At 43.4% G+C, this 22,998-nt stretch overlaps 1 protein-coding gene across 15 annotated transcripts in view; it reads right to left on the reverse strand.

The window, feature by feature from the left end:
- Positions 1–22,998, reverse strand: part of EXD3 (exonuclease 3'-5' domain containing 3) — a 291,634-nt gene that overhangs the window by 153,061 nt on the left and 115,575 nt on the right. For 14 of the 15 annotated variants that reach the window (XM_080400989.1, XM_080401002.1, XM_080401001.1 and 11 more), the window contains 2 exons: positions 20,472–20,545; positions 17,618–17,656 (listed from right to left, as the gene is read on the reverse strand). The exons of the other annotated variant lie outside the window; for it this stretch is intronic. In XM_080400989.1, coding sequence (XP_080257115.1) covers positions 17,618–17,656; positions 20,472–20,545 — 113 coding nt within the window. The remainder of the gene's footprint in view (positions 1–17,617; positions 17,657–20,471; positions 20,546–22,998) is intronic. 15 annotated transcript variants of the gene reach the window in all.

Below are 22,998 nucleotides of genomic sequence, written 5' to 3' on the forward strand. Positions count from 1 at the left end.
GTGTTTCTACTCCCTCTCAGGAGACAGCATCCTCCAGGGGTCCTGGACAACTGCAGAGGAACAAGAATCCCCCCGCTGCAGGAGTGATTTTGTTCAAACTCAGTGAGGGCTGCGCTGCTCTGACAAGAGAAGCCCACACTTTACCTGAGAGCTCATCAGGGTACTTGGATCCTCTTGACAGCACAGCTATTCGTTCAGGGAATACCAGTTTGTAGGTATAGCACAGAGAAACCAGGGTAAACCAGTACCATCTAGCCTGACTGACTAGCATATTATTTGCTCAGATACTGATTATATTAAGCAAAATCAGAACCAGTGACTGACCAGACAGTAAAGTTTTTTGGGCTTGTCAGGCAGGTAATTGTGGAAGTAGTAGGAGTTTGGATTGTTTTAATCCCATTTTGTGCATGTACATAGCACTGAAGTGATGCTGTGACTTAAAATCCTGGAAGAGGCAATGGGATGGCTTAGTCTCTCTCCAGGTAAGTCAGCAGCATAAGATCTCCTCCAGCCTTGGCAGTATTTGCATGGGAAATCAGGACTGCCAGTCACACACGGGTTACAGGTAAGACACATCAGCAAAGCTTTCCTGAGCGACGGACTTTGGTGTTCACAGCAAGGATAAGGCTCACTCATATGCCTACAGCCCATATGCCCCTGTGGAAACAGGGCTACCAGGTCCCTCCTCCAGCAACATGCAGCAGCACATGGTGGACAGACACCCCGTGCAGCCAGCACGGTGGATGGGGTCCAGGGTGTGAGCGGTGTCGCCCCGCATTGGAAATAGGTTGTGTGAAATGTGCTCTGAAAGTCTCACTTGATCCCCACTGATCATAAGAGGAACCCGGAGAAGTCACTTCAGCTGTGAAGAATTAGGGTTCGGTGCAAGAAATTCCTCCTTTTGCATCTGTTCAAGGCCTCTGTGGACCACTGGGTTATTGCTTCAGCCATACAGACAAACACAACGATCGCCAGCATTGCTGCAGGAGCCTGCGTTACAGGCACCTGCAAACAGGGAGGGCAGTTTAGGACATTCCCCATGCCCAGCTGTTTTCTGGCAGAAGCCCGCTGCAGAGCCCACGGGCACAAGAACAAACTCTGGCTGCCTGTGGTTTAGGCCCAAACACTCAGCTGTGAGCCAGGGTGGCTGGAGCATGGCACGCTGCCCACCCTGGCGTGAGAGAGAGCGGCTATCGGCAAGGGGCAGGGCCGACAAAGAGGGCCCATAATAGTCCCTGTTGCAACAGCTGGATTCACCAAAGCTCTTTTATCTTGTTCACCCTCTTGGCGGACACAGCCATAAGAGGAAATACAAACACAGTGACACCGACAGTTACAGTCACGACAGCGACGTGGGGGTGGGAATAACCCTCTCCTCCTGCCCAGCCAACCCACCTGCGCTTGCAAATATCCCACAGCCGCTGCAGCCAGAACAGCACAGCAGCTCCCTCCTCTTGCCACACTGATTTACCCATGGATCTGCCTTAGAAGTTAATGTTGTCAAGAAAACTTAATTGCTAAAACAAGTCGAGACTCTATACGGTGGATCAGGATCTGTAGGTGATGGCTATATTCTGCTGGCACTAGCAGCAAGTATTTTTCAGCGTAGTGAAATGCTGAGATATACACTTAAAAGTCCATCCTTGCCCTCCGCACATGCCACTGCCCTACCTCTCTCCTCCAGTGCCCACCCAGCAGCACTGGAGCCTGCTCCCAGGGACTGAGGCACCTTGCTCTTCCACACTGCGTGTACAAACACAGCCCGGCTGGGTGGTACTGGGGCCACGGGGCCTCATTCCTCGCATTCCTTCGGTAACTAAAAGGTGAGAAGCTGTCTTCAAAGCAGACACCCTGCACAGAGATCAGGAAACAAACCTGTTGATGGCCCCAAGCTAAAAGGGAAGGAAAAAAGAAAGCAAAAAAAAAGAAAAAAAAAAAAAAAAAGAGTGACCCAGCCCATAGAGGTGCAGGAGGGGGTAGAGGTTTGGAAGAAAAGGCAAAAAGCCACAGAGAAATCTGGCATCCCAGGTAGCGCACAGGAGAAGTCAGCCTGCTCATAAAAAACGCTGCCTCAGCACTAAGTCTGCACCCCTGTGACCTTGCCAAATGCCAGACCACATTTCTTCTCAGGCGTATGTGGAGGAATATTTTTACTACGGCTTCTAAGAGGTTGGTGGCACAGCCAGAAGCCAGTGTCAGCGGGACAGGCATCCAACAGCTAACTGGGGGCTCAGTTACGGGGAGAAGCAGGAGAGGGAGCTGAGGGAAGGGGCAGAGCAGGCAAGGACAAGCTATCATGTTAACACTTCTTGCCCTCTACATCTCCCGGCCGTGCCATTCCTGATACTTTGTGCAGCTCTCCATTCTCTGCCTCATGCAACTGAGCTCAGCCAAGCACCTAACATGTGAAGAGGGTCTGAGTAACTCCTCCTGCTGCGTTTGCCAAGCCAATTCTCAGAGTCCTTCCCAAAAAGAACATATTTTCTTATTAACATCACACAGCAATTCCCTCTTCTAGCTTCCCCTGTGTCCATCCTATTGTCTTTTTGCCTTTTTTCTAGAACACAAAGTCTTTGGGGTTGGATCTCTCTTCAGTTCACCCAGTCAATTCTTAATAAATCTTATTATGTCAGCTTTATTTCTGGAAATAATGAGGTGCAGATTTATTTTTTTTCTTATAATGATAACAGATTTAGTCTTTCAACCACAAAAACAACTGTGGAAAGAAGGTTAATCTCTCCAGAGATATTACATCTTGCATTCTGATGGAAAATAGCTTTGTTTATTTTTTACTGAAAAAACCCCAACATTGCTATAGAGGGGAAAGGCTTCCACCGCAACAGCTTTGCAAGAAGCAAGAATGTGGAAACTTTGGCCCCAGAAGATGTGGGCACAGATGCATAGACAAATGTTTCACTAGAGATGACATTTCATGTATTTAGTTTTCAGTAAATGAACGCTTTTCAAGAGGAAACTGGCACACTTGTTCTGATCAACGTTAGCAAGACCTTCAAGTAGGAAAAGATTATATATACTATGGGGCTTGTTTACATCCCTCTCTGAATTCTAGACATATCATGCATTCTTTAATCCATAGGTGCACACAAAAACTCCTGACACCATCAATAACCCATGATTAAAGCTTTCCAAAATGACTGCTGCAGATTACCTACCCGTAAATCCTGTTCCTACCCAGCCGAATGCTTTACAAAGCTCACAATAACCAGTGCAGGGCAAGCTTAGGAATGTCCTGATCTTAACCCATAACATCCGCAATTCCTCCATTGTTATCAATAATTTTGGATCCAAATACCCAATACCTTCCGTTGAAGTCACCCTAGACAACCCTAGGTTACTTCATCTGTATGTGTTGTTGCATTTGTGTCTGATAAATTCTCTCCTTTCCCTCATTATCTTTTACTGGAGAGAGAAGTTATTCACACCAGTGACAGTGGCTATTTGCAGAGTCAGATTTTAATTTAACTTTTGAATGTCTTGGCCAATTTCCCTGTTTTCAAGTGCTTCCAGAATCAACAAAAAAACTCCTGTTAGTATAGAGAAAATGTCAAGTAGAATATTTTAAAGCCAGCAACTTTAAAAAGGGAAAAAGAAACCTGAACTTTGAAAGGACAACACCACTGTAAGCAGCGAGGAACACCAACCACATTTCTAAATTCACTGTGGTGCTGTAGGTACAGTGCAGACACGTTTGTTCAAAGATTCCTTGGAACAAAGAATTCCTACTGGATTAAGTTTCATCGTTACTTTATTTCAATTGTGCTCGAGATTCCTGTTTTGAAGGTACCACCATTTGTACTATATGGTGAGATGCTGCAGTAGTATGCCATCATTAGTATGGCGCTGAAGGTAAGTCCTTTATGCATGAGATTAGAGCTGGGACCCTCCGTGCTAGCTCAGACCAGGGTCACAGCCTGTTCCGTGAGAGAAGGGTGATCCTGGCTTCAGGATATCCTGCACAGATGGCACTTGGATAAAGCATGCCAACTTTACCCAGACTCACTTCTGACCAGGGTTTCTTATGAAAGCGGCAGGCCACTCACCCATGGCGAATGCACAAAGGCAGAAGCATGAGAAAGCTGTGCTTTCTCACCACTGGAGCTGTTCTCTCACTCACAGGCACTGGCTACTCGGATGCACTAATTTATGAACTGAAGAAGAACAAAATAGCCTCCATTCATATTCCAGAAGACTGACTTTCAGATAGCAATCAGTGCGTCATTGACAGAGCCACACTTCAGTGTTCTGGAGGCCATTACCACATCAATGGCAGGGAAGTGGTCTTTCTTCTCTCTTTCAACAAAGCTTTGGCAATGTGGCTCCCTGGAGCATGTTCACACTACCTAGCTTCAGCTTTGTGAATCAGGAGATTCAGCTTCCCAGTCATCAGATGCAATCAACTCTTCCAAAAGGCAATTCAGAAGAGTCTAACTTACGATATCATTTGAACAGATCAAGGCACAGGCAACTCTTAAAGCCAACTTGACGCTGTACTGGGGCTCCTCACAAGGAGCTTATTGATCCTGGGCAACCTGAATGAAGCTGCTAGTTTCTGATGAGCAGCTAGGACAATGTTGTGTGACAAGATGCATCTGGCTCCATTTTTCTCTCTGCAGCACACACCATCTTGCCAACGCTATTTCTCATTCCGAAGTCCAGACTCCACTACCAAATGGCAGCCAGAAGAAAACAACATGTAAATAGTCTGTTAAAATTCACCCGTCTGCCTGCAAAGCCAGCTGTGTTTTAGCCAGCAGGTTGACAGAAGTGATTAACTCCCCTCTGTTCTGCACTTGTGAGACCACATCTGGACACAGTGCCTAGTTTTGGCACCCCATTGTAAAAGAGATGCTGAAAAATAGGAGAGATTTCAGTAAAGAGCCACTGAGATGGTTAGCGGGTTGGAGCACTTGATGTAGAAAGTGAGTCTGAGGGGGCTGAGCTTGTTCAGCCTAGGGAAAGTACAAGATGGGGGATATGAGGGAATATAATTACTCTCTTTGGTTTTATCATGGGAGATCATAAAGAAGATTGAGCCAGAGCCTTCCAGAAATTCCAGCCAGGCCTAAATGAAAACAAAAGGTGACAGTGAGAGTGGCTAACACTGCAACAGGTCCAGAGGGGCTGTGGAACCGGGCAGGGCCCTGAAACACCTTGCTTAAGTTGGCCCTGCTTTGAGCAGGAGGGCAGAGAAGAGACCTCCACAAGCTCCTTCAAACTGAAATCAGCCTCTGATTCTGTGATTAGCACTGCCGTGCATTCTCCAGCACTGAGACTCGTCTCCATACAGACAGGCGGCTTCTTGCAGCAACTGCTGCTTTCAAGTTCCAAGTACCTCCCGGGTGAAGAACACCCAAGATCTCATCTACCCAGAATACAGGATGGTCCTGATCATGCTCAACAATACTACACAGAGATCCAAATACATTTTGTGCATTGGGATTCCCTCCAAATTTCTGTCAGGCAGTCCCTGAGGGAAGTCATTCATCTTCACCAGATGAAGTCATCATGTCTCCAAAATCTGCCTGTACTGCCACAGATGAGAGAAGGTATACAGCAGAGGTAAAGAACGAACTCTGCTTTCAAAGTCAGATCTAAAGGGAGTATTTTCAAAAAATATTAAGCAAGAGGCTAAGACTTTTTTTAAACATGCGTCGGACATCCTTCATACAACCTTCACCCAATGCACAGAGCCACATAACAGATAAAGTGTCTGCTGGCAATGGCTCCACTTCACAGGGCACATGACACTTCCCACTCCAGAGATGAAAGGCTCTGCACACAACATTTTACTTCAGTGAATCTCACACGATCGTTACCAGATTTCACTTCAGTAGCTGACCAGAACACAGATATCAACGTTTCTTGAGAAGGCACAAGCCCAGACAGAAATGGAGGTTTAACAGAGAAGGTGTAACTCTACAATATTGCTGCTAACTGCCCGAGCGAACTGTCAGATACACAACCCCCAGACGCTTCAGGCCAAGGGAGGATTTAGCAGAGAGGGCAGCACCCATGCCGAATCACCTTACCCACCAGCATACAAATGCAGCCACTTAAATGCTGTCCTGAAAAATTGGCTTTTACTGCCTGATTAGCCGCTGCTGCTGGGCCTGCAGCACAGCATTGGTGAAGAGACCCTGCCCCTCCGCTCCTAACACTGCGGATTTCAGACAAATCTCCCAGGAGAGAAGGCAGCCAGCGCCACTTGTCTTTGGGGTCACAGATGAGTTCATGGTCTTGTTTAGGAGTGTAGGTGTAGCCTTACGCTTTGGGGACTTTCCCAGTGGGACGATCAGAAATTTTATTTTTATTTGAACCCACAATTAACTAATTTTACTCAACTACATCCCACAACAACTCCAGGCATGCTGATGCACAAAATCACGGTGCATTCACCTGCAATTCTTGTTCTCCCCTCCACTACATGTTCAGAGAATGTAACAGATGTATGTCTTTAATGAGCTACAGAGTCAGGCTAACCCTATTAAAACAACCTTTGTTTGGAGAAATAATTTTTATGCCATCCATAAAAAACCCCAAAATACAATTCCTTAACAAAGAGACTAAGATAACTTTACCCTAACTTTCTTTTCAAGATATAATTTCTTTTTTCTTCGCTTCAGTGTGAAGTTTGTCCTGAGGGCCTGTGCTTCTCCCTAAAATCCCTTCCTCACAATCGCAGCAGCTTCATCTTTTGAATTCTAACCTGATCCTGGTCCCAGAGTTGCTGGATATTGTTCATCCCAGGGACCAGCGAAGGACCAAGGACTTGTTCTGAATACATAAGCCACACAGTTTTGATATGCTTCCAGATTTCTCATACCTCTTGGTCCCACAATGGCAGACTGGAGATATTTTCTGGGAGCATTCCAGCACTTGGCAAGACTGAAGATGAATGAGGATGAGGAAATTGGCCAAACTCTTTCAGAGCACAAAGTGGTATATTACTTACCACAGTAGATGCTTTGTCTAAGTCCAATAACACAGTGCATTGAAGACAAACTGGCAACCCTTATCTTTCCAGTTTATTTTGAAGTAGCATTTATCTATCTGCCTTTTGTCATTATGTCACACACACACCCAAGAACAAAGTATCACTGCAGCAAATGGCAAAGTGTGCTCTCCCGTTTAAGAAAGTGAGGGCTCCCATCGTACACTGCACATTAGGTGACCTGCCCTGCTACCGAGGTTTGCTGAGCCTGGTCCTTACATGACCCAACATAATTTCTCTGGTCTCTCCAGCCTAAGGTTTATACAATTGCCAAGCACCTTCACAATACTTCACAAAACTTCTAAAAAGACCCTACACCACTACATACTCTATTTTAGTTTGTAACTCGAAGCATGGAAGCCCATATGAAGTAAATATGACTTTCTGCTAAGCTATGAGGCTGCCTGAAAGATTACTATCAGACATGATTATTCCAAAATCCAACTTAGCAGAAGTGTACGCCATCCACTTGTACTACAAGATCTGCCTGCAGGAACTCCACGCCAGCTACAAAAGCACAGCAAGGGACTGCAGTGACAGCCGCATGCTGCCAGAGCCTGACACCATTGCGGGGACAGGAACAAGAGAGCTAAAGCGCTGCTTCACTACAGGACTGCGAGAGCTGCAGATGTGTAAAGAGGAAGAGCCTGCAGGAATGAACCCACTGTCACTGTGCCTCCACTTGCTGCTCTTAAATGAACTCACAGGACTACACTCCATCAGTTTGTCAGGAGGTACAAGAGCTGAAGCCACCATGTCACCTTCCCATTCATTTTGGATGGCCCTAATATTAACTCTAATGAGCTAAACCAGTATACCAATTAACCCAACCAATCACTCAATTGAATGTTCCCATACCCAGTCACATAGATAATGAGAATTCATAAACTCCATCTTCCTTTCTAAAAAGACATTTACTCCCCAGCAGGGCAGGAGGATTTACTGCTTGGGTCCAGCCTGTGTCAGCTCCACACAGCCAGTGCAGACTTTTCAGGAGGAAGGATGCGCAGAAGAAACCTCTCTCTTGTTCTCTCCCTGCTCCATTCTCCCTGCTTAGGTCACATTCCAAGTTACGATGCTGAACAACAAAGCAGAAATCTCCTGTTACTTGGTTCTGGCTCCAGATTATTTTAACAGCTTTCCACAGGGGTCTTCCTATACTAAGATGCATTGTTACTCTGCTCGCACTTACTCCTGATGTACGGCAATTCCACTCAGTCCCCTCAGCACTTTTTTTGTGGAAATAGCTGCATGAAAAATTGGCCATCAAAGAGCTCCAGGTTCTCACCTGTATCACTACCTTAATTAAAAGGCCTGAAAGCTCTGAAGTGGAATTAACTTAAAATCTCCTGTGTTCACTGCCAAAGAACAGGAGCAGCAAGCTAATTTCTTTGCTTTCTTTTTAACTCGGCCCCAAGCTTCACTGACATCAGGCATCTTAGATCTCTTCTTTCTGCTGCTTCATGTCTAAGCAGGTTTATGGGAGCTCATGACCAGCCTTTGAAAGCCCTTCTCCAGGCCATGCTGGAACTCCCCACCAATGCTCACCATGGGCTATATCTCATTCCTCTTCCTGAGACTCACTGTGCCTTGTATGCATACTTAGCACTCTCCCTGGCTTCATGCTGCTTATGGATCTATTCCAGCCCAGGCTTGCTTCAGAATAGTTAGGAACTTGGTTTTAGGTTCTTTTCTCTCTAAGAACATGCTAACGTGGCATTCCCAGCAGGGGACATTTTTCTATTTAGCAAAGTCTTCAAAGTGAATAAGCAGAAATCTTGATGATGGAAATACTTGTTCAGGAGCACTAACTCTTCCCATCATTAGTCTATGAAAAATAGATGCCCACAGGAAAAACATGGGTTACCACTTATTTCTATTTTACTGTGCACAAACCTCATCTGGCTCATAGCCAAAGCAATAATATGTATCTTCACAGGATCTTTACCAAAAGCAGAGCTTGGCAGTAGATTTTTCTCTCCTTTAATCTCTTTCGGTACATTTAAACTCCTGGCGTTTTTTGTTCTGAAGGAGAAATGCTTGAGAGGGTTGACTGAATGAACTCTGAAATTCACACCCTAGCGAATTGGACTGATTTCCTAAATCCATAATTACAACATTCCTCAGAGATATGCATTCTTTCAGAGCGAACAAGGGAAGATTAGTTTCCTGTTTCTTCCCATTTACATGACTTCTCTGACAAGAGGAACTTTTTTTTTGTTTCTAAACAATCCTCTGTTTATGTGGTTCTCTTCTTGGCAGGGAACTGGTGAACTAATCTCGCCTAAAAGTATAATACAGCCAAACTATCAATTGCAAATAGCCTGACTATCTTTGTGCAAGGCAGCTGATTTGCACAGGCCTTTAGAATCCAATATCTGTCTGAAGAAGCACTCAGACAGGTACCGATTGATTACAGCGTTTTCAAATAATCTGGGATGATTATTGAATGACCGGATAGTTTTACTGCTGGCTGGCTAAGAACGCAAGAGTGGATCTGTGCATATGTGTGAATATGTACAACAAGGCTTAAGACTTTAGTAAAACTGGGCAAATGTAGTCTTCTAGATCTGCACATCCCCAAGCACGTAGAAACTACCACAGGGCAAGAGCACCTCGTGCCGAGAGCTGCCAGTAAGAGTTGTCTCCCACTTGCAAACAGAATACGTGCAGAGCTCTCATTTTTTTTTCCAAAAAATGAGTGAATCCATCCTCTCTTGTGTTAACACAGGAATCAGGAAAGCTCCATGTCCCATCCTCCTCTTTGCCTTTCCCTGTTTTTGCTGGAGAGGCCAACGTCAGTGCTCTTGATAGGGTTCCCTTTGTCTTGGAGCAAAAGGAACAAAAGGATTGGCTTGTTTTCAGTGACCTTGTCCCCATTTTTACTTTGTGGTATACAATCCTACAGCTGATGCAGTTTGGAGTCAGTAACAGGTATCCTGGAAACTATTACATTAGACTCCTGATGTAGCTTTTAAGGACCTTGCATGTTCCACATGTTTCTATAAGGTTTTGGATGACAGTCCTTCCTATATTGTTTCCTACTCCTAGGGTGTTTCTCCCGTTTGGCTGAATTAAACACACCACCAGGGCACATCAGTTGAGTCTAACAGCTTGCTGATGCTCTTAACTCTTTAATCTAATACTGACCTCTCAACCTACAGCCATAAGCCAATTAGCCTCTTTTTTATACCATACCAAATCTCTTTCTGATTAAGTTGTGCTTTTGAATGAATACATGCTAGTGACAGAAATGTAATTATACTGCTTAGCAGCAGCTAGCCCTGTCTGGTTGCAGCGGGTTTAAGGTCAGAAAGCATCTCTAACATACCAAAACAATTTAAAGGAGATTTTTTTTTTCCCAGTGTGTTCTCTCCAGTTTCCTTTTTTCGCTCTCCAGTACTTAATATGTCTGCACATAAAGCCTATTTGGCTACAGCTTTTAAAAGTGAGGTCCTGAGCTTTCAAAGGAATTACTTGCCAATACCTCACTGAAGCAGAAGACAGACACGCAGCTCCCACAAACTCCTGCTGAATCCCCAGAGCTTGGCTCTGTAGATCCACACTTCAGTAAATGTGAGCTGATTTTCCAAAGTTATTGAGCAAACACATCTTCCATCACCCCAGAGAAATTTTTGGCTGTTTTTTTAAAATGCTTTAGACATTCTTCACATAGTATGGGAAAACAACGGCAGTTTTTCTTAGCTTCTTTGTACCTACTGTAAAATTCCACCAGAATTCATTAGTATGTTTGTGCTTAACCACAATTTATTTACCTATAAATGGCTGGATTTGTTATAAATAAAACTACCATAATTATCATTAGGCACACGAGTCCTCCAGATCTTACAGAAAATAATCCTCTCTAAGCTATGCAGGAGGTACATGGAAGTATTTACATTTAATTGCATAAATCATCCTTTGATAGACTTTTCTTTAGCTAGTAAGGCATGAAACACACTGCATGTTTGGCTTTTCCCATGTATTTCTCCCACAACAGCTGTGGGTTTGTTAAATGAGAAGTTCCCATTTCTCTTAGACCAACAGTGCTAACTTCATTAGCACAGATGCATATTTTACTGCTCTCTATCCAGAAAGCAGAACGTAACTGAAGAATTATGTTATGCTTTTCCTGAGACAGTCACAGATGTGCCTGTTTTCTGCATCAGCCCTATCAGTAAGTCCTTCTGCTTTGCAACTCTGATGTTATTTCAGCTATCAATAAATATATGACACCGTTTACAAACTTAACTGAAAAATAGAAGGAAACCTATACTTTGCCTGCTACTTTTACTATCCAGTTTTTCCATGGTTTAATGTTCCCATAGGTACAATATGCTTTTACATCACACTGTGGCTGTACGTTCTCCCCAGAGACCTCCAACAAGAATAGTAAATCTAAAGAAAAAGGCATGGGGCAAAAGCAGAGGGATTGCCAAAACAAACCCAGAACCATTGAGTTTCTGGTCAGTCCCTGAATAGGGGACAAAACGCAGGAAGAGGAATGAAAGGAGCAATGGGAGCAACAAGTGGACACTGGGGGAAGAAAGACTGCCAGTTCTCAGCTGATATAAAGCAATTCCCTCAATTCTGGCTTCACAAGACAGATACCAGATCTTAAACCTGTCACTGGTCCAGGTTTAAATACCATCTATTTTGGAAAAGGGAAATGGAAAAGAAAAAAAACCAACGAACTTCTCTTTTTTAAAAGGCAGCTGTTAGGAAGCTGCTTAAAGTTGTGGAAAGACAAGTGCAATTCTTTTGCAGATAAATTAACAGGCAAACTGCAGGCAAAATAAAGACAAGGAGTAGCTCCTGCATATTTATATACACACCTATACTCAGAGCTACCTGGGCTCAAGTGGGACAGCTCCTCAGCTCAAGCACCCTGTTGCAGCAACACTAGAAGAACCATGAAAATTTATTTCAGCTGATGATTCCTCCCTGACACTTTTAAGGCCAGAAGGAACAAAAACAATCACCCACTGGTTCTAATTTCCTGCTAAAAAAGAGGCCATAAATACTAGCAAGGGACTCCACACAACGGCTGGTTAAACTAGTTTTGGTTTCTACCTTCCAGGAAAACAGCCAGTCTAGATTTGACATCTGAGTGATGAAATCCATTATATCCCTGAATAAACATTCACTCAAACACAGAGTGAAAGATAATTTGACACACAGACTTATACCGAAAGACATGTCATTTATTAATCACCTCCTGAATATCATTCCCATTTGCATTGCACAGATTGCTTAATTCCCTACAGATATTAAGTTCCTTACACTATAGCGATGTTGCTGTACTCAAAACAATCTTGAGTCAATTTAAGTTTGCCTAAACTCAGGAGTCCTCGGGAAAGACACTAGATGTGGGTATTTGCAAAGTGGCCTTTTTGACCTCTTGTCGTTACTAAAGATTCCCCAGAGCAGGATTACTGGCCAGGTGTTCTGGCCACAAAAACTCTAAAAAAATAATTGCATTCTGCCTTTTAAAATCCCCTTAAAAATAACCTCCTTGAGCATAACAGCAATTACTTTTTATTCCAGAGGTAGTTACATTTTAATTGAGGTCAAAATGGTCCTGTACAAAAAGAGTGCATTAGGATCTTGGCATCAGTCATTGAGGATGTTTGCCAATTAAAAATTAATTGGTTAAATAAATAAGATTACATCAACTCCTTGCTGTAGTGTAAGATAATTTACACCTACTAAGGACAGGAATTATCAACGTTTTTCAAATATATTACATGTAAAGGAGGGCACTTTGCTTTTAAGCCTTCTGTTTGGTCAGATTTCTGAATATATTACCTGCAAAATAGCATATCAACCCTAGAATATTAGTGGAGCTGGGGTTATACATTTGCTACAAATTACTAGCATCTCACCCCGGTCACCCAGAGAATGAGCTGGCATAGCGTTTGATTTTCATGGTCAGAAATTTTAAAATAAATAAGTTATCTCATTGTCACAGCTGGAGAAGGAGAGATTAGCTGCAGCCTTCCCTCAGCACTGAACATGGTGAACAGCTGGCTCCAGGGCTCATCTGCTTCATTCTCAGGCAAGACCAGAGCAGACTGATTTGCTGCAAAACAGGGGCTTGAAAAAATAGTAAGGGCCACTTTTCTAGGTGTAGTGTCCCGGTACCCTTCTCTCAAGTCACACACGACAAAATGAAGGATAGAGTGGTTCCAGCTGCTGGCTGGAAAAAGGACTGGTGGATGAGCCACAGCTCGCCATCAGTGCTCCAAGTGCAAGTAACATCTTTTCAACCACCAGCGCTTTTCCCGAGCATTAGTTTTGGAAGGAGTTTCAGATTTTTACATTTGAGAAACCAAGGGACAGTTTTGCCTGTGCTAACACTAGCGCAGAAAGTTTTTTGATTTAGAAACAAAAAGCCCTTTGGCTCAAGGTCAGTAAAAGTGAAAGGACTATTTCTACAACTTCATTGTCCCAGACACCTTGCAAAGCAGGTGATTATTAACATTGACAGTTCTAAATAAACAAATTGATTTTTAACCCTGCCCCACACTGATTCTAGTTATTGCCCCAAACAAAAAGCTATGCTGCTGTGAACCGTCACCCTGTTCTGCTCCATGGGAGAAGGAATTTCATAGCAGGAAGTCCAAATAAACACACATATACTTCTTGGACCGAAATACCCCGAGATAACATTTTAAGCTGTACCAACTGGTTAGCTCTGCTGCAGTCAAACTGTTCCCTACAAAAATACTCTGGACATTAGAATCATCGAGCCAGTACCTTCTGGGCTTTAACTGTGCAGAAATACCCATAATATCCTGGCATTTCCCCTGCACAAGTACGCCAGGCTTTCCTTGTCAAGCTGAGACTGTCTCCTGTGGGTGGCATCAGGGCCTCAGAGCATCCCAGGCAGCTCTCCCTGCAGAGAGAATGGACCAGACCTGAAGGGGTGTGGGTGACTCCACACAAAACGGGTGCTTTGGCACTAATCAACCAAGCTGAGTCTAAAACGGTGCAATTGCAAGATCACCCCCAAAACGTCAGTGAGAACACTGCACACTAAAAGCAGCACAGCAACATACCAGACCCTCTTATTCCTGAGCCCTCTGTTAAACCAGGAGAATTTCAGGTCATGAAAACGCAGATGTCTAGTCCTACGTGAGATGTCCTCAGGCTCCAGCTGCCACCTGAGAAGGGAGTGCTCCCTGGTAGGTCCCATGTCATATTGCCAACCTCATGCAAGTATGTCAGATACTATCTGACATCTACAACACTGGTAAAGGTGACATCTGCAATCAGAGTTGCTTCCCTACTATGCTCCTCATAGATGTTATTGTTCTATGTGTGTTCACTTTTTGAAAGCTTGGCAGATGATTGAAAAACGCCTTCCATGCTTTCTAGTCTTAAAGTGATTTTGTCCTGCAGAATTTCCAGGGAAACAGCAGCATTCAATAAGCCCCTCTTGCTGCTGGCCAAGTGCTCTCTGCAGTCATTGGCAGGACGACCCTCCCTGAACACATCTGATCAGCGTCATGTCTCGGCTGTTCTGTGGTTGCTCTACCCATTTCTACCGTCTTTATGCAACTGATTAAAGCTATGAAAAATATGAAGCATGCAAAAATGGAAGCAGAAGGGCACATAGCAAAGCAGACAATTGGCTCACGCCCCACCTCTTTTTTTCCTGCCTATCTACCATCAATATCCTACACACCTTCCCCGCTGCTTGTGAAGACAAGCACTCTCCTCTGTGTTTCCATGCAGCTCAGAATCAGTTAGGCAAGCTAATGAATAGTAATGCAGCTGGCACTGTGCAAGAAGAGTACTCTTCCCCTCCCTCTGCCCTCCAGGTATCACTGCTTGGAGAAGAGGATATAAACGGTAGCTTATTCTTGGGCTAACCAGGCTTGCCAACAGGCAGTTGTGATGAGGGCAGTTTCCCTAGGGTATGAAGACATTTTGATCCCTTTGCTTTCCCTCCTGCCTCCTCTGCCTACCTACGGCTGCCATCCCTACCTGCACAGCCACAGCCTGGACAGCAGATCAGCAGCTCGGGTGCTGGCAGGCGAAGGGGGCAAAACCAGTTTGCTACGGGGCTGGAAACAGGTTCTGTTGGCCCCACAATTAATTATCAAATTTCTGCCTTTTGTAGGAGCAGTCAGGATCACACCTTCAATTCATCTCACAGGGCAGGAACAGGAAAATTCTGTACTCTACTGCTCAGGGAGGACAAAAAGGAATATCAGCCCAGAAACGTCTATCGCCCGCCGTACCTAATGTGACATGGCCAGCACCACTGAATAAGGAGAGATGCCACTTCCACCAGGGCTCTTGACATCTATATAATCTATATAATTTAAGTCTTTTGTTACAGCTGCAGCACAGAATTAAACAAAAATGGGCTTTAAACCCATGAAGACTTTCAACCTATTTGGACTTAAAATTGAAAAAAAATTATCCAAAAATTCTGACTGAGAGTTTGCCATTGTGATGTCTTTTGGGAGTTTTGGTTCCCATTCCCCAGGTGGCCCCGAGGTTACACTGCCTCCCGTCCTCTGCCTCCTACCCAGTGCAATGTGTCTTTAATACTGCACTGCCAGGCAGAGCTTGGGAGATACAAATTGACTGTGAGCCTAAAATAAACATACGAATGGGACATACAACACAAACAACAACTCTTCAGCTCCACAAGGAGCCTAATGGATTTCTTTGGTCAAAACATGTCAGGTCCTAGGTGAAGCTCTGAGTGGAAAGTTGAACCTTTCCCTCATGTAAAGCTCAATCTTTAAAAAACAATGAAGTCCCAGTCAACTTTAGTTTTTGCACTGAAAAGTCAACACTTGCTCAGAGACTCCTCCTTCGTAACTTGTCTTTTGTTCAGTGCAGCTGTGCTGCCAGCAGCGTGAAGCAGAAGCCTACCTGCACATGCAATTAATTCGGTTTCCTCCAGATGCATTGGTACTGATTCTGACTGCTTTAAAGTGATGCCAGAGACAGTAATCTCTGATAGCGCTGAGAGTCAGGACTGATAACAGGCAAGTTTAAGCACTGCTCATGTGATAATTACATAGTTGTCAGAAATATATAAGCTGGCAGCACACAGCAAATACAAAGTTTGGAATACTTTGGGAAAGCAAAGACAACCTTCTGCCATAGTCCATCGCGCAGCTGAGCTCTGTGTAGTTCTCTAGAGACCTGTTGTACCAGGCACCAAACAAGCCCTTTTCAGAGAACATCTATTTCCAAGCCTCCTGTCTCAGCAAGTGATTGACACGATCTGCAATCGTGTATGTTAACTGGCAGGTTTTCCCCACTATCCACCTTCAACAGACACCTCTTCTCGGTATACACCAAAGTACATCCCGAAGCCATGACGAAGATGTCTGCTACAGTTTCATGGCTAATCCCATCTCAGGTCTTGATCCAGCAAATCACCAGCTCCTGTGTAGCCCTTCAAGCTTCTGAGAATCAAAGGGAACCCTGAAAAGTTCTTTCGCTGGATAAGATCACCGAGATCAAGAGGCAAGACCCCTTCCTTTCCTCACAGAGTCTGGCCCCTCACATGGATATGATAAACTAAACACAGAAGTTGAATATTCACCACTGAAAAAACTTAGTAGGTTTAACAGTTGCCACAAGCGCTGCTGGGCATTTTATCAATGAACTCTGTCTTAAAAAACAGATCCTCACGCCTTTTGTTCTGTTTCCTTCTGACCCATGAAAGAGAGAAGAAGTATCTCGTGTTTAAATTTCAGTCATCTTGCTGGTGTGTACAGACAGTGCCTAAGATCTCAAACACATGAGATCATCAGTCATCAGACTGGCCTGTTATCACTCAGAGGCCCACAGTGACCATTCAAATGAATTTTCAAAGGCAAGCTCTAGCCGATGGTCAGAAATCCTTAATGGCTGCAGAATTAAAACTGAGAGGAGTTACAGAAAAGGAGCCAACACTCATTATGAGGTTACAATTCTGCAGGGACATCACAGACACATAAATAATCACTAATGGTCTGTCACCATGCAATATCTTGATATTTCATTGTCACATATGTATTTATTGTAGTATCAGGCCAAAACACAGTTGCCTGAACTCTCCTGTTTATACACCAAGAAAAAAAACCACCTACTACTCTTCTTCCTGTGTTACTAAAATTACTTGTGTCCTCCAGCACAAGATCTAGAAGTCACCGTATCTAGCAGTCACCTGATAAATCTGTTGAAAATGATCAGTGAAGCATGCAGAGGGAATCTAAATTTTGTCCCATTTTACTCAACACACCTTGCTGCCTGAAGCGAACTCCTTTCTACCCTCCTTATAATTAATCAACAGAAATACTTGTAACATTCAATTACAAATAAGTGCACAGAAGCAAAAGAATGTAGTCCATAATCTTCTCTAAAGGCTCCATCTAAACTAGAGCATTTTTAAAGATGTAACAGGAAATAAAATATAAATTTTCTTCCTTGCTCTTCCCTGCATGTAAAATTTTGTTATATGAAGTTACGAGAAAGTACAAAAATCATAATAGTAGGACTACAATATCCAGAGCTGGATTTTATGAACATCTTAAAATAATCTCCAAGCAAATAACCCTGAGAAAACGGGAGAAGGAAATCCATACTCACCTGAACGTGATCTATCCAATTCTCCTGAGTCATGGTTTTCTGTAAAGACAAAATCACTTCTGAGCCATCTTAGAAAAGGGAGAATGCTACACACAGCAAGCTGAAATTTAACACACCGTCTTACACACTGGCATCAACTGTGATTGAGGAATGCACTCTGGAGCACAGGGAAACCTCTGCTTCTCATATGTCACCAGCCAGGGCATGGCAGAAAAACACGTTACTCAGACAACTGTTACACTACAGCACATAAGACAAAAAAAAATTAAAAAATGCAATCAAAGTAGACAGGCAATGGCCAGCGCTTACCCAGCAGTAGCCCAAACTCTTCTTATTACCTGGAGCTGGGTTCTGGGCTCATTTGCAGAAATGCAGAAAACTAATCTCCTTAACAGCACACTGCAAAGTGCAGCAGCACTTCTGAATGCCTCAAAGCTCACAAGGTGCTCTTGCAATGACAGAGACGTTCTGAGCAAAGCTGAAACAGGCCATGGTATGGTGGAATGCATGGATCATTGCTGCTGCCGTCACCTCAGGTTTGCACTATGTCCATAGGCTGTTCACCTCAACAGCTAGCCCCGTGGAGAGCCATCCCCATAGGCTCCAGTAAAGAAAGTGATCTCAGGGATCTTCTGCAAGGCTGAGCCTTCAGAATATAAAAATATAAACTTTTCTCAACAGCCAAGTCACAAAAAATGCTCTGGAATCATGAGGTCTGGGAAAGGAAACTGATAAGTTAATATCCCCATTCCAATGCAGTTCAGAGCCAACCTTGGGGAGAAACTCAGGATGGGACCTACTCTCCACTCTGCCAAGAACACAGGCTGCATGAGACTGATCAGCCACCGAGGGCTGAGCCTCACCCCCACTTCTGGCAGAGGTAACAATGATTACTAGTGCCACTTTTATGGAAAGGTACAAAAGCAAACAGGAGTAAGAGCCTCAAAGAAAACATCTTTGAGATATACAAACATGTAATTTAAATACTAGTGAGATAAAGGAGCCATTTAACCAGACCTCATACACAGCTGAGAATGGTAAACAGAGAACACCGAAGAGCTCTCAGAAGAAGGGACTGTGTCCAGAAACAGCTGCCAAATGTACCTTAATGGAAGTAACTGGCCAGCTTGGATACTTTAAATCAAGCAAATACTCCAAAACAAAGGAAATGGAAGGCCAGAGAGAGCAGAACACCAGAACAAGAATCCATTCTACTCTGCTAAATAAATACACCTGGATAAATGCTTTCTACTCTCGCACTGTGGATAACCAAGCTCTCTAGAATGATGTCATCCAACACTAAAGCTTTCAGATGCAGGATGTTGAAATGCTCAGTCCTCCCCAGGTCTTCTGTCAGTGGCTCCGGAAGGCAGCGAAGACAGACCAGTCTTCACTGATGGATCAGGAGGTCTTGGAAGCGAAACTGGCTATGCCAGAATGGTGTCAACAGATCACCACCACTCAACCCCATCTCTGAGTTCAAAGTACTGGGGGATGGGGGATCAGAAAAAACACAGGCATCTGCCTTCTGTCAGAACATCAAACGCATCCTCTTCTGAACAAAAGAATGGACACTTCTGGGGAAGGTGTCTCATTTCCTGAAAACTGGCTCTCTGAAGACTGGATCAATAGTACTATAAGAACACCTGAAGAACCTTCTGGCCTCTATCAAAACTCTGTTAAAAAGCCTCTTGTGTCTACAAGGAGAAAGTCTTCTACAAACTGCAGTTGAAACACCCCTCCAGTTTAGCAAATGCAGCTTGATAGTCCAAAATTCAAGAAATGGAATTGCTACAATATTCAGTCTCCTGTGCTCCTTGTCCTTCACAGTCCAGTCAGTCCAATTGTTGCCCTTCACAGTCACACCTGGATACAACAAGTGCAAGCTGTTTCTGTTTTTTCCAGAACAGGCAGAACAAACACTTAATCTCAGCTGGTAGTCTGTCTCCAGGCACAGGATAAAGATGAATGCCAGACCATGAACAGAAGCACCAAAACTCCCTGTTAACAAGAGAAATGTGCTCCCCAACGCAGTGTGCTCAAGAGCACCCAAAGTGCAGTGACTTGGCTCAGCGCAGTCATGACAGGTGAGGAGAAACTATAGTCAACTAATTCTGCAGACAGTCAACCTCCAGGCTGCCTCCTAGAAACCTGCTCCTTGGAAATAATGGCATCATCTTATTTCTACAAGCCCTCAGTGCCAGGACAAACATCACTGCATTCAGAAAGAGAATCTGGAGGCTGAACAAAAGTAAAGTTAGTTCAAAGAGTCAAAGAGTAGTTCAGGGGCTGAGAGTACTACCATTTTGCTCAGCAGCAACAAGCCTGTTAGCTCAAAAAAGCTTCTGTGGCAGGTTTGGGCCATGCCTATCATCAGCCAGGCCACAAGTCCCACAGCAAAGTGCCTACAAAGAACCCAGCAATGCAGAATGCCTAGAATCTAGTGTTCTTAAAAAACCCCAAAACCAACAAACAACATACAAGCCTCCAGAAACAGCCTTTAGCCAGTATGCTCCTGCTTATTTGAGACAGCTGAAACTGAACATATGGAGAACATACCCTGACCTACCTACATGTGTCTCACAACACTGCTAAGGATGCAGAGGTGAACAAGCATCCAGCTCTGAGCAATCACGATACCCAGCCATTAGAATATGAATGGACACACAAACTATTCACTCACAGAAAAAACAGGTCCAATGGCAAACCTAATGCATTTCTATACAATAATAATCACAACAAAAACTTGCTCATGTGCTACCAATACTTTTCAATCATATCAACTATGTTATTCAAATTGCAAAATAAACAAAAAGCCTCATTCACACCCATGCCACACAATACAGAAACATACCTCAACAAATCTCTTGTAAAAGAGGTAATTCAGAGTTCTCAAGTGCCGCTGATTTATTACATTAGGGCAGACAGCTAAAAGAAGGAAAAAGACATTTAAGTATACAACATAGCTGAGCTTACTTGAAGTTTTACTGTCTAGACATTACATTTCTCCTTCCCTAATTTCAAACTCGGCATGTGGAAGGCAGGATGCTGTCACACTTGGAACAATGACGGACAGACACACACATTGTCAGCTTATCTAAACTATAAACTGTTATTTACACTTTCAACCACGATTAGCAATGCTAATTCTCAGTTCTGATATCTCTGGTTCTACACCCTTGAATGATAAGATCCACTTGCTGGTTCCATATGCTTCACAGTGAATGACTTCACACGTTTAATTAGGTAGCATCCTCATACAGGCACCACCTCTAGTCTCGAGAGGCTGCATTGGTTTTGATTTAATTGGAACCTGTGCTGTTAATTCATTGAAGCAGTTTTGAACATGTTACTCAGGATGTAAACTTGTGGCTAAAGTTTATCCGATAAAATATATATCCGTGAAAGAGAATCCATATCCACACAAAGAGGGAGGTGACTATTGTTTTGCTGAGCTAGCAAGCAACAGTTGTTATTATTTTTATTACTGTCATCTTCATTAGATATGCCTCATTACAACTGCAAAAAACAAGATCTTCACATAGCACTTTGTTTTGAAATCCACTGCAAAGAGAGATAAATGCAGAAGATAAAATACATTACCTAGGATTAGCATACGTATCTGTCAGTTCTTGCTAGATACTGGTATGTGTATACAGGGAAAGATTTAACCAAAGCCTTCACTGGGGTTTCAGTGGCTAAAACCATCTCACCGGTAGCCAGAAGGAGCAGGACCAGCAACCAGAAATGGCAACAGAAAACAGTGAAGTGAAAATTCTCTGCAGCCTCCCTTGAATCAGTGTACGCCAGGAGAAATTAGTGTTACCGACTCAAAGGGCCTCAGAGTTTAGCCCACACATGGCACGCCTGAGCATTAAAAACTGAGAGAAGGAAGAAAGACCTCTGAATACCAGACCCTGGAATCAGAGGGATATGAATGGATGTACCACTGGTTACTTGCAGCTTCTCAAAGTCTCTTGAAGCATCGCTTCATAACTTGAACATTTTCATCTCAAATAGAAATGTTTAAAGCTGTTATTTTTAAGTTAATCTTCCACAGCGTGACAACATATCATTGCCCTCAAAGGTTCTGTGGAAATTACTGTAATTATCACACAGGATATTATCCCAATAAATATGGTGATCTTTCCTCCAGATATTATCCCAATATCTGTGGGAAAAGATCACTGGCTCATGGAAAGCAACACTCTTTAAGAAGATAAAATCAACATAAAAATCAATAATGTCACCACCTGACTTAAAGATTTCAAAGCACTTCAGAAAGAAACACAACATGACTGCTGTAGGTCATCAAGAAGATCCACTGAACATTTTTTTCCTTGAGCTTCTACAGGAAATATCCCAAGCACAAGACTTGACAGAACTGAGGGATTTTAAGTGCCCAGCTATCTGTGCGGAAAGTAGGACAGAGGAACACAGATGGACTGGAACAATTTCTATTCTGATGGAGCAAAGAAACTGAGTTTGAATCTAGTTTTCTAATTTTATTACAATAAACAAAGGACTAATTGAAAATGCAGGGATGAAAGGTAACTTGGTAATAGAGACAATGAACTGAGGAGTTCAAGGCTTTAAGAAAAGGAAGAACAGCAAAATAAAAATAAAAAAATGAACTTCATTAAACTCAGAGAACTGGCACGTTAGATTTCATGTGAAAATAATTTATAAGGGGAAAAGGAGTTAAGAGGAGCTGGCAATGGAAAAATTGGAAGTAAGCGACTTAACTGCTAAATCAGAAGCTTTTATTGATCTCAATCACAAGAACAAAGTTAAAAGAATGTTGAAATGGGATCACACACATACAAAAGAAATGCACAAACATATTCAATCAGAAAGCCCAAAGTAAAATGTGAGATGCATCTACCAAAGGCCATAAAGGCAAGAGAAGTTCCATATAGCTTTTTGGAGGAAAAGAAACAACAAAAAAGTCAACAAAAATCTTAATGGCAAGGTTAGAAAACTGGCACAGGTTGTACAGGAGATAGTAAACTTTCTACCATGGAGGTCTTTAAGAATAGGTTCCACATTCCATGTATATCAGAAATAACAGGAGGTCCTCTGGCTTTGGGGCAGGAGGGTGACATAGATGGCACTGTAGAGGCTCTACAGTGAAGCCAGACCTCTTCCCTGTAGTTGTATCTGCAGAAAGCAGAGCGCTTCAGAGTGGAGTAACTTACTCAAGGTCAAACACCTAGTCGAGTGAACAGGAGTCTGAACTCAGGTGTCCTGAGCCAAACCCAAGGTTCTGCTGGTCAGAGCAAAGGACAACATCCTAAGCTTTTCAGAACACCAACCATCCTTCTCTTCAGTATTTGTACAATGCGGTTTGGGATCATGACTGCGTTGTGGAGCACTAGTGG

Source organism: Falco punctatus (assembly GCF_963210335.1).
Source record: "Falco punctatus genome assembly, chromosome: 9".
NCBI classification, from domain to species: Eukaryota; Metazoa; Chordata; class Aves; order Falconiformes; family Falconidae; genus Falco; species Falco punctatus.